The sequence below is a fragment of the Oncorhynchus kisutch genome, linkage group LG18, assembly GCF_002021735.2.
Source record: "Oncorhynchus kisutch isolate 150728-3 linkage group LG18, Okis_V2, whole genome shotgun sequence".
NCBI classification, from domain to species: Eukaryota; Metazoa; Chordata; class Actinopteri; order Salmoniformes; family Salmonidae; genus Oncorhynchus; species Oncorhynchus kisutch.
Genome location: NC_034191.2, coordinates 27,252,301 through 27,263,773, shown reverse-complemented (window position 1 = coordinate 27,263,773; position 11,473 = coordinate 27,252,301). Strand labels below are relative to the sequence as shown.

General features: G+C 42.2%; 2 protein-coding genes across 2 annotated transcripts; one reads left to right on the top strand and one right to left on the bottom strand.

Annotated features, from left to right (window-relative positions):
* Positions 1-2,759: 2,759 nt before the first annotated feature.
* LOC109909139 (RNA polymerase II-associated factor 1 homolog) lies at positions 2,760-7,928 on the top strand. The gene is made up of 14 exons (XM_020508090.2): positions 2,760-3,131; positions 3,374-3,403; positions 3,658-3,750; positions 3,920-4,041; positions 4,159-4,225; positions 4,335-4,436; positions 4,550-4,655; positions 5,132-5,200; positions 5,406-5,509; positions 5,626-5,742; positions 5,973-6,101; positions 6,310-6,415; positions 6,611-6,692; positions 6,806-7,928. The coding sequence occupies exons 1-14, from the start codon at positions 3,082-3,084 to the stop codon at positions 7,222-7,224; spliced, it is 1,596 nt and encodes a 531-aa protein (XP_020363679.1). The 5' UTR covers positions 2,760-3,081; the 3' UTR covers positions 7,225-7,928.
* Positions 7,625-10,663, bottom strand: LOC109909140 (glia maturation factor gamma-like). The gene is made up of 7 exons (XM_020508091.2): positions 10,532-10,663; positions 9,207-9,303; positions 9,022-9,071; positions 8,855-8,904; positions 8,649-8,731; positions 8,466-8,539; positions 7,625-8,317 (listed from the first exon to the last, which is right to left on the bottom strand). Exons 1-7 carry the CDS (start codon positions 10,532-10,534, stop codon positions 8,246-8,248), a joined length of 429 nt encoding a protein of 142 aa, XP_020363680.1. The 5' UTR covers positions 10,535-10,663; the 3' UTR covers positions 7,625-8,245.
* Positions 10,664-11,473: the final 810 nt, after the last annotated feature.

Below are 11,473 nucleotides of genomic sequence, written 5' to 3'. Positions count from 1 at the left end.
CCCTGTTTGCAATAAATATCTAAAATGTATTTTGTTTAATATTGTTATCTTTCTTTAGGACTAGCTGTAGTCATGTTGCACCTTCTCTATTGGTCTGTAGAGGACTGTAGTGTTATGTTCCCTTATGGTTTAACTCCCCTCTCTGTTATTTCTCATTGTAGAAGCCCCAGGATGGTGTGTGAGCTGCTAGTCTCCTCACTATGGTTCATTTTCGTAATCTTCTGGGTGGAGACCATAAGCGTGTGGCTGTTCCTATGCATCTTCTACCAGGACCAGGCATTTTATCACTGGGGAGATGGGTATGCGTACCTAATCATATTTTACACACAAGCAACTTGCTGATTCTTAATCGTCTTACAAATATCCAGATGAAGTATCAAACAGACCTTCCTTTCTCATTCTGTTACTACAGGGTATTTGCAGATGACCCCGGCCAAATGCTATACATGTTGAGCAGGTGAATCCTAATATTGATTTCTGTCTGTTCATGGGTGTGATCAGATGAAATGCAGTACTATAACTTGTATCTGAAATGGAAAACTATACTGTTATTAATAGTTATTACCATGTAGCACGTTGCAAGAATATGTTTACCGATACTGACAAAGAGAATGGGCATGATCCTGTTGAGTTCTTGACACTTTCATTAAGGAAGTCTCCATTGTCCCCTTTCCACAGAGTGGATCCCTCTGGACAGATGCAGACCTGAGACAGCGAAAGCATATGAGGAACAGCACATAATGGATTGTTCTCTCCTGATATAAAAGGATGGGAGCTGTATGTTTGAGACGCTCCTATAAAATAATGAGAATCAGTAGTCTTTTTCTAGCTCCCTGCTCCTGGTTCCCTCCTAGATTTACCGCATGGTCATTGTCAACATGAAGAAACTGCATTGAATGCAGTTGGATTGTTGTTGGATATGGGCAGAGACACCCAGCTTGGCAAGAAGAACCAGGGAGGGGATCCTGCCGTAACTGTGGAATAGATGCATAGTGTGGCAGCTAAGTGTTCCCCACCAAAGCATGAACCATCATACATATGTTCTATTTCCATTGTCTGTGTTAATATGTGATATAGGTTAAACATTGTGGAAAAACACTTGGCAGATGCTTTGAAAAAATATTTTTACATGAGGTTTAGTCCATAGTCAATGTCATTTTTGTGGATTTTGGCAGACTTGCACATTATCATGGTTGTACACATTTTAGTTGATTTGTTTTCACATCTGTGTCTATACATAATCTGCTTCAGTCTGGGCACTTACATGACAGTGTCACTGGATTGTTTTGCTATGTAAAACACTAACAACATTATTGACATGATACACATATTCAATTAAAAACTTTACTCTTGGAAATCTTCCAACATGACGATAATATAATATGCACTCATCAGTATTTTGTCATTTGCGCTCAAACTAAAATGTTGAATGTAGCTTTTTTGTAGCTTTTCTGTTTTTTTGTTGCTGTTGTAAAGCTCACACCACACTAATAATGTCATGAATGCTCATCTAGCAAATGTGGAAAATGATTACAAACCTTAGATGAATTCCACATTTTGACTTGTACCTGTTCATAACTTTTAAATTGTCTTCATTGAAGATCATCCTTCTGTAATGTCAGTCATAGCCTAACACAAGTCTTGTCTTTGTAATGTTGACTTCTTCTTCTTTAGGAAAGTGGCATGTTGGGTTAAACTGGGCAGTGACACCAATGGTACATTTGGTTTTATTTGTTTGCATCTGAAGACATTTTCCAAGCTTGTTGTACTACTATTTCAAACAGTTTCAGATTTGCTGCAGATTGATGGTCGGTATATAATTTCTCAATGTTATATTCCAATACAGTAGAGGGTAGTGATGTGTTATTTTAGTATCTTGCTTTCCAACGTAGAATCGTATAAATTGATACGGGGCAGTTCATGGTACCACCAAAGATTTTTGTGAGTTAACCAAGATGCACCACAGCCCGTTGTTTCAAATGAGAACAAATGAGCCATAGTGGGCAGAAAAAGCAATGAGGTGGGCAGAGCCAAGAACGAGTTAGCGAGATCCTATTGGCGCATTCTAGCAAATATTTGCATATTTCTTTGGGGAACGTCTACTCTGAAGTGCGCGTGTGCACAAACAATTCGCCTTTGCACCCCTGCTAAACGAGGCCTTTTTAAAAAACTGTCAAAGGATGAAGTCTACCAAACTTAGTTCACTCTGTTTGTAACAAAAAACTGTATTGAGATCAAATGTTTCACTGATGAGTAAATGTCGGCCGAAATCCATCTCGTTCCATCTCCAACTACCGGCCACTGGTCTTCCAATTTCAATTCAATTTAAGGGCTGTATTGGCATGGGAAACATGTTTACATTGCCAGAGCAAGTGAAAGAGATAATAAACAATAAATAAAAAAAGACTGTAAACATTACACTTACAAAAGTTCCTAAATAATAAAGACATTTAAATGTTGTAATGATGTGCAAATAGTTGAAGTACAAAAATAAATAAACAAGGTTATATTTACAACAGTGTTTGTTCTTCACTGGTTGTCCTTTTCTTGTGGCAACAGGTCACCAATGTTGCTGTTGTGATTGCACACTGTGGTTTTTCACCCAATACATATGGGATTTTATCAAAATTGGATTTGTTTTCAAATTCTTTGTGGGTCTGTAATCTGAAGAAAATATGTGTCTCTAATATGGTCATACATATGCAGCTAACCGGATGCTTCACATTTATATATCTGGTGAAATGTCTGTCTCTTTGTTCTATCTGTGGTTCCACTGCCGGCCACAAATCCACACACGAGATATAGCAAAGACTGACCGTATATCTGCGACGTAATTATATTCAGGCAGCTCGAAAGCTACCCATGAAAATATCAGGGGTCCTGCTAGTTGTAAGGTGCATCCAGCCAGGACAGAAAAGCAAAAAAAGCGAAAGCTCTGAGTACTTTGGAGTAAGTAGCTAGCTAAGTAATCAACGGAGTTTCTCTTTCTTTCAGATAAAGTGTTTTAGTAAGGAGTGACTTGAACGGTTATCTGAATTTCTAAGAAACTGTTCTTCCAATCGTGGTCATTATTTTAATATCATGGCTCCAACTATCCAGACACAAGCACAGCGAGACTCAGACGGTCACAGGTAAATATCCTCTCCTATGTATTTTCTTTCGCAACTAGATAACGTTAGCTAACCTAGCTAATGACGACATGGCTGGTTAGCAATCATCATAGTTTACATATGTTTTGATTGTCCCGTGATAAGTTAACATAAGTCAAAATGGGGGGGGGGGGGGGGGGCTGTGCTGTGCTATTTTTCATTTTCTTCAATCTATCAGCTGAGTGTGTAGCTAACAACACTTGTTTTTCTCTCTACTTGCCTAGGAGTTCATCACACAGAACTGTTCCAGAGAGGTATGCATGCAGTTTGTTTTCCATGTTAAAACAAGAGTGATTCAGTTAGAGCTCAAGCTATTGTGTGTTTTAAATACAAAGGGTGTGGAGGGCTGGGGATATCATGGCCAGATCAAAACCCATATGACCATTAGGTAGTTATCAGTTTGGGTTCTGAGGCATCTATGCTTGATAGAATATGCTTTTGATGGCTACTTGTTCTTTGTACACTTTTGAAATGTGTGACTCCGTGTTTGTCCCAACCAATCTCCCAGGTCTGGAGTGGTCTGTCGGGTAAAGTACTGCAACAGCCTGCCTGACATCCCATTTGATCCCAAATTCATCACATATCCATTTGACCAGCACAGGTAAAAACCCTTGTTCCTTCTACCATAAAGGTCAGTCAAGATGTTAATGTCTATTAAATGTATAGTTGTTGTAACCACAGTGTGCAGCTTTTATTTTCTAAGCCTTCTCCCATAAATACCTTACTGCCACTGTAGCTGACTCTGACGTTGCCCTGTCTGGTGTTGACAGGTTTGTCCAGTACAAGGCTACGTCGTTAGAGAAGCAACACAAACATGAACTGCTTACTGAGCCTGACCTTGGCGTCACCATCGACCTCATTAACCCAGACACCTACCGCGTCGACCCCAGCAGTATGTTTCTGAATGACAAACACATGTTGTTATACCAAATAGTCAATATATTTTTGTGGTAGTTACTTGAAGCTTGTGTAGTATTGATTTAGAATCGTCTCATCCTTATTTTTCTAGTTCTTCTTGATCCAGCTGATGAGAAGTTATTGGAGGAAGACATCACAGCTCCATCCAGCTCGAAAAGGTTTGGATACAGACTGTGTACCAGTCAATACAGTCTCTTTGTGATAAAATTCAATGAAAATCTTAATGACTTGGGGTCTGTGCTATGAGTCTTGTTTGTCTTCCTGTAGATCTCAGCAGCACGCCAAGGTGGTCCCGTGGATGAGAAAGACTGAGTACATCTCTACAGAGTTCAACAGATATGGTGTCTCCAATGAGAAAGTGGAAGTCAAGTGAGTGTGACCTAACAGGCTAGCTAACCATCACATTCAGTGTACACACTTCCCATCTTGTAGTGTTTTCTGTTTGTCCCACTCCTTCTATGACCTATGTGTTCTGTCCTTAGGATCGGTGTGTCTGTCAAACAGCAGTTCACAGAGGAGGAAATATACAAGGATAGGGACAGCCAGATTGCTGCAATTGAAAAGACCTTTGAGGATGCACAGAAACCGGTGAGAGTGCCCCTTGTTTGGCTATGCACAATTTACTGTGCTATATTCAGTCTAAATAGATCTTACAGTAACCATCAATGTCCAGCTACACAGAGATCACACCGTTCTTTGTATGCTCCTTCTAATATGACGATTGCAATATCCTCTTTCATTCCATCAAAGTTATTGGACAGCTGTTGGATCTTAATTGTACCTATATTGTCGCAGGCAAAATAATCCTGCAGCAACATCATTTTAATGTTTAGTCCATAATGTTTCTTTATCGGTGGTTAGGCTATTAGCTGGTCAAAATGAGGTGACATGAAAAGTGGGATACTGTTAATATAACTGTGTTAGTGTGGTTTTTCAGTGGATTTAAGTAAATTGCGAAGCTCATCAGAATTTCCTGCGGTGAAGGAAAATTCTCAGCAACAAAAGTGATCAAATTAAGATCCTACATCTGTACGTCACACGTGGTGTTCATCCTCTTCCCCCAGATTGCTCAGCACTACAGTAAACCCAGAGTCACTCCTGTGGAGGTGATGCCTGTGTTCCCTGACTTCAAGGTGAGCACCCATGACGCTCAACAGGACATACAGTACCATTGTATTGGTCTTGGCTTCCTGTCTGAATTATTCTCATGGTCTTTGTTTCTGGGCAGTCATTGGTTCCTTTATCTGTTCTAATCTGGATATGTTTAGCTGTTGTTGTCTAGCCCTATTGTTTTTGGTAAAGAGTAAGAATTTGTGTGTTCTGTTCTCTGCTCCCCAGATGTGGATCAACCCGTGTGCTCAGGTAATCTTCGACTCTGATCCTGCTCCTAAAGACATGTCAGCACCCCAAGGTGTGGAGATGATGTCACAGGCCATGATTAGGTGAGGACAAAACAATGCCACATTGTGTGTGCCTGATTTATTTATTTATTTTTTGTGAATGTCCGGCACTATGACAATTTTACATTGTGTTTTGAATTGTTTGTTGTGCCCTGCAGAGGTATGATGGATGAGGAAGGAAACCAGTTTGTGGCCTACTTCCTGCCCAATGAGGAAACGATTCGCAAGCGCAAGAGAGACGTGGATGAGGAGCTGGACTACATGCCTGATGATCTGTGAGTAATCCAACAAGCATTTACACTAACCTTGAGTAGACGGGACACCAACCATTCTACTGATATGTTAACTATCCCTATCAATAATATTCAGGTTTCACATTGCCATTGTCTACTTCCTCATACCTACTTGGTTCACCTTGTCCAAGGACCAAACCATTAGGATTTTGGAATCTCTGAAGCACACTTACTGTAACATTGAACTAGGTGTGATGGTGTGTGTGTTCTAGGTATGACTATAAGATAGCCAGGGAGTACAACTGGAATGTGAAGAACAAAGCCAGCAAGGGCTATGAGGAGAACTACTTCTTTATCTTCAGAGATGGAGATGGAGTCTACTACAACGAGCTGGAGACCAGGTAACCACTGGCTTGGATGGGGGGGTCTCATAGTGGGGTCTGTTGGGTTTACATTGGCAGGAGGTGACATGGGATTCTCTTTGAAGAGAGAGTCACATTATTCTGGTAGATTTGTATTTGCTAGGGTGGGTTAAGTTAGTTTGTTTTGGCCTGAGGACACCACCTGTGAGGAAGGTTGTTGGCCTGACTGTGTTGTCCTGGATTGCAGAGTACGGCTGAGTAAGAGGAGAGCTAAGGCTGGAGCCCAGTCTACTACAAACGCTGTGCTGGTGTGTAAGCACAGAGACATGAATGACAAGGAGCTGGAAGCACAGGTGAGACTGCTAATTAGGCGTATTTTCTGAAAGTAATGCTCAGTGTAATCTGTGTAAACTACTGTGTTTACTTAATAAGTGGACCTCAACACTGATAGAGATGAGCAGGTAGTGCTGGACATAAGCAGAGAAGTATACATTTGCAGACATCTAAATAATCAGAGTAATCAGGACATCCGTCTTTGTGTCCATTAGGATGCGCGTAAGGCTCAGCTGGAGAACCATGAACCAGAGGACGAAGAAGAGGACATGGACTTGGGTAAACTGCAGGACTCTGGTCAGTCTCTCCCCTCTGTCCTCCCCAATGTTTACCACTGTGTCTGAGGCTCTTTGTTTATCACTGCTTCTTAGGTCCATATGAATTAATTATCTGTTTATTTCCACTCACAGGTGATGAGAAGGGCAGCGAGAGCGAGGGAGACAACTCTGACAGTGACTCTGACAGGGAGGATGAGGATGGAAAGCGGAGTGGAGCTGAGGATGATGAAGAGGGAGTGAAGCGGAGGAGGAAGGCCAGTGGTAGCGGCAGTGAGAGTGGCGAGGAGGAGGTCAAGCTGGCGGATGAGGTGGAAATCTTCGGTAGCGACGACGACAGTGATGACGACGACAACGAGCCCAAGAATGGAGCAGCCCGGAGCAGTGGGGAGGAGGGCAGTGGGAGCGAGGAGAAGGAGAGCCATAGGGAGAGGAGTAGGAGCGTGTCTCCGGCCCACAGTAGCGGTAGTGACCACTCGGAGGGTGGCCATGCCCAGAGCGGGAGTGGCAGTGAGCAGGCCTCAGACTCCAGCGATGGCAGTGACAGTGAATAAGAGCCTTCTTACTGTGACAACGCCAGCACACCATGCCTCACCCTCGAGCTCCAGCTAGCCCACGCTGACAAGCCCCACCCTCAGAACAGCCATGTTTTTACAGACTGAGTCCCAGGCTAGCAACTCATTCCTGTTGAATGTTAGTTTGCTACTTTTTTAGGAGAGACACAACCTCTAAGGGACTTCTACAAGGCTTTTGGGTACCTGTAAATGTCACTTACTCAAATCTCAGACCTTTGTTCATAGATATAGCTGGAGATACTATCTTAGTCGCTGTGTACAGTACATGCTTCATTGAACAAAATTAAACATATTTATTTTGTTCTTTTAAGCTGTTATTTTTAAGTCAGTTTGTCTTTATGGTTTGTAGATTTCTCACTTTAATACGAGGTACTTAAAGTGGTGTGAAAGCAGAAACATTTTTTCTGTTTAATTTTCAGGTGTTAAATCTGTTTCTTTGTCCTTAGCATTTTGAGGATACAATGCATTATAAATGTAATAGGAACAGCCAATAAAATGTGGGAAAGTTTTTTGTTTTTTACGTTTTGAACTAAACTTTCAAAAGAACATTCTCTTTTTCTGCCAATTTCTTGTTTCCCTCCCAGAAACTGCTACTATTAACCTGTATAAATTCAGTTGTATGATGGAAACTTCTCTTAACATCTAGACATTGTAAATAAATGGTGGTAGCTGATTTTACAACATTTATGCCTGTATGTTTCTTATACTGCTAACAGTCACCCTCTCCAAAGTCCCCTCTTTATTGATGAACATGTATTCCTGGAAAAAATGTTCCTTCCAAAGTGGTGGTAATGTAGCCTGGTCCCAGATCTGTTTGTGCTACCATGTCAACAAAAGAGAGCAGAAAGACTGGCAACCAGGCTGGTAATAATGGTTTCTGTGTACAACTAAGGAAGAAGAATGCAATAACATAAGTGACACTATAACTTCATTACTAGTTTGCAATAAATTGCTTATGTTCAATACATGCACTTTTACTAACGTGAACACAAGTGTCTATTCAGCGAAAGAAAGACAGTTTGTTTATCAGCCACTCTTCAGACAAGTCATCTATGTTTCGCGTCTCAAAAACCTATTGAGAAAAAGGGGTAGGATCAGGCTAAACATGCATATTTTCTGGACATTTTCTATTATACCGTCTCTATTTTGTGAGTTTAGGGTTGGACTTAAGCTCCGATCATAATTGTCAGTCAATACTTGGAACAGAAAATAGTCCTGACCTTTGTGAGCTCTGCTGCGGAGACCAGTTGGTTCTTGCTGCCTGCGTACATCATTTGCTGCTCAGGCTTGCACCCTGTTGAGATGAAGAGGGTGCATAAGCTACAGATGTCTGTCCACCGAACCTTTTTGATCTCTCCATATGATAAATATTGATTGAATCTCATTACTTTTCAATTACTCACCCACTGGACTTGAGAATATGAAACACAGAGGGTAGGACAACCTGCCATCTGTATGGACGTATTTGTAGCTGTAAACAATGAATGTACACTATATTGTCAAGGAGATCCAATCACTGGTCAACGATGCAACTGTAACACTGGCAGTTCTGGTGAATATGAGGTTAACAGATTCTGCTGTATCACTCCGATATGTTATAAAAGGATATCTTGGCTGCCGCTCTGGAAGTTCATTCCTGAGGTCATCCAGGGAGATGTCCTGAAATGTGAGTGCGTGTTTTGAGTTGCACTTGTATTGATACAGGTGTGGATGGATTTGAGTAATTATTAACTCAGTATGGGATATTCAACATCTCAGAAAGACAACATGACTTGCCTCATACTCTTCCTCCAGGATCACAAGCTGTTTCTCCATGTCAATTTTCACTGAGGGAATAGGATCATTATTCTATATTGTATGTTTCTCTGTTTCTAGGTTTATTATGTTTTTGTTTTTGAATTAGGTGAAACAGGTGACAGTTGGGCTACTGACGAACACGGTTTCAATGAAGTCTTACTCACTGAGGATGGCTGCATTGTTGGTCTCTTTTCGAAATCTAAACTTCTTCAGTTTTTCTTTCAGACTCTCATCCACCTCGCACACAACCAAAGAGCTTGACTAGAATGTAAAAGTGAAACAAGTTCATCAACCGTGGGAAGTTCTGACACATTGTAATTGTATATGTTGGTTATATTGCTACTGTCAGGCTACATCATTGAAAGTTCTGTCATATTTCACTTAGAGGGAGAGAGAGAGACCGAGAGAGAGAGTGGAGGGCAGACTGGGGGAGAGAGAGAGTGGAGGGCAGACTGGGGGGAGAGAGTGAGTGGAGGGCAGACTGGGGGAGAGAGAGAGTGGAGGGCAGACTGGGGGGAGAGAGAGAGTGGAGGGCAGACTGGGGGGAGAGAGAGAGACCGAGAGAGAGAGAGAGAGAGAGAGAGAGAGAGAGTGGAGGGCAGACGGGGGAGAGAGAGAGACCGAGAGAGAGAGAGAGAGAGAGATAGTGGAGGGCAGACGGGGGGGAGAGAGAGAGACCGAGAGAGATAGTGGAGGGCAGACTGGGGGGAGAGAGAGAGACCGAGAGAGAGAGAGAGAGAGAGAGAGAGAGAGAGAGTGGAGGGCAGACTGGGGGGAGAGAGAGAGACCGAGAGAGAGAGAGAGAGAGAGAGAGAGTGGAGGGCAGACGGGGGGGAGAGAGAGAGACCGAGAGAGAGAGAGAGAGAGAGAGAGAGAGAAGAGAGTGGAGGGCAGACGGGGGAGAGAGAGAGACCGGAGAGAGAGAGAGAGAGAGAGAGAGAGAGAGAGAGAGAGAGAGAGAGAGAGAAAGAGAGTGGAGGGCAGACGGGGGAGAGAGAGAGACCGAGAGAGAGACCGAGAGAGAGAGAGAGAGAGAGAGAGAGAGAGAGAGTGGAGGGCAGACGGGGGAGAGAGAGAGAGAGAGAGAGAGAGAGAGAGAGAGAGAGAGAGAGAGAGATAGTGGAGGGCAGACGGGGGAGAGAGAGAGAGAGAGAGAGAGAGAGTGGAGGGCAGACGGGGGAGAGAGAGAAAGGGAGGGATACAGAAAAATAGGTTTTAGAGCAACTTGTTTTGATTTCTGAAGTTCAAGTTTCCATGAACGCAAAGCTCATAACAAAATCTTAAAGTGATATATTGAGGCCAGGAAGTGCTTTTGTTGCATCATGGGACAAAAAAACTTCCTGTGTCAAGAGGGTGTGGGGTGATAGGAGGGGAGTAGCAAAAATAAATGTACGCCTGCCTAAAAATCTTTACAACATAAACTAGGACATCACCATCCATGCCGAAATACATTTGATTGAATATCGTATAAATAAACGGTCTCCCATACCATTCTAGAAGAGGTTTTGTTTTGGGTTCTTGTCTGCAAAGATACTGTCGTATTGTAAAGGTAGTTCCTCCTCGGCCAACTGCTTGTGACAGGATGCTGTCTGACTCTCAAGATCCTCCTTTTATGTTGTAGCACATACAGTAGGGAAGGGCAGGCATTAACAAATACTAGAGCATCCACCAGTACCCCCTTTCGCACTGTGCTAGATCTAGCATTATTGAGACTAAAATAATTAGTGTTGCAACAAGATAAAATAACAAAGTGATATTCTCTTTTCACATTTGTTTGATGGGTGCAGTCAGAGAAAGCTGAGCATTCTTTGATAATCTGATTAATAGCCTTTATTTGAAGAGAAAGTCACTGGCTGTGTCCTCTGTAATTTCTATCTTCATTCATCTTCATCTTCAAACGTTAATCTAACTGATCAAATGCAATCAAGCCAAATATGTTTGTTTGAGGCCAAAGAGTTGAATTTGAATTAACAGCGCTTGGTTTGACAGCGGCTATCCATCACATCAGAGAGGAAAAGGCGAATGAGAGGAATAACTGCGCCCAAAATCTGTCTTCTCCCGCAGGTGGCGTTTTTTCGCTCACCAAGCTAAGATATTTTGTATGGAGGTCATGAAAAAATGCATGGCTTATTTGATCGAATATAAATTTCGTAATCATTAGGATGTTAAGAGTGTACTGATATAAGTAGGATACGTGACATCACGGCAATTTTGGAGAAAAGAAAACACAGTTATATTGGAGTTGTGCCTCTTATTCACACGCGTATCTGCCCTCTCATTGGCTAGAATGGTCCCACCTGATCTTGCCGACTGCCTTCCTTTTTATAAGAAACGTATTTCCATTGTTTTAGCGGCCACTTTAGTATCTGCTCAATATAATGGATAATCTGTGATCATATCCATCAATTTCAGCCCAGGAGTGGTGTGTGCG

Excerpts from the sequence above, each read along its gene's own strand:
- LOC109909139 (XM_020508090.2), top strand. The coding sequence starts at position 3,082 with ATGGCTCCAACTATCCAGACACAAGCACAGCGAGACTCAGACGGTCAC. Across the intron at positions 3,404-3,657 it reads CACAGAACTGTTCCAGAGAG|GTCTGGAGTGGTCTGTCGGG; the intron begins GTATGCATGCAG and ends CCAATCTCCCAG. Across the intron at positions 4,437-4,549 it reads AATGAGAAAGTGGAAGTCAA|GATCGGTGTGTCTGTCAAAC; the intron begins GTGAGTGTGACC and ends TTCTGTCCTTAG.
- LOC109909140 (XM_020508091.2), bottom strand. Across the intron at positions 8,732-8,854 it reads CTTCCAGAGCGGCAGCCAAG|ATTCATTGTTTACAGCTACA; the intron begins ATATCCTTTTAT and ends AATATAGTGTAC. Across the intron at positions 8,540-8,648 it reads CATATTCTCAAGTCCAGTGG|GGTGCAAGCCTGAGCAGCAA; the intron begins GTGAGTAATTGA and ends TCATCTCAACAG.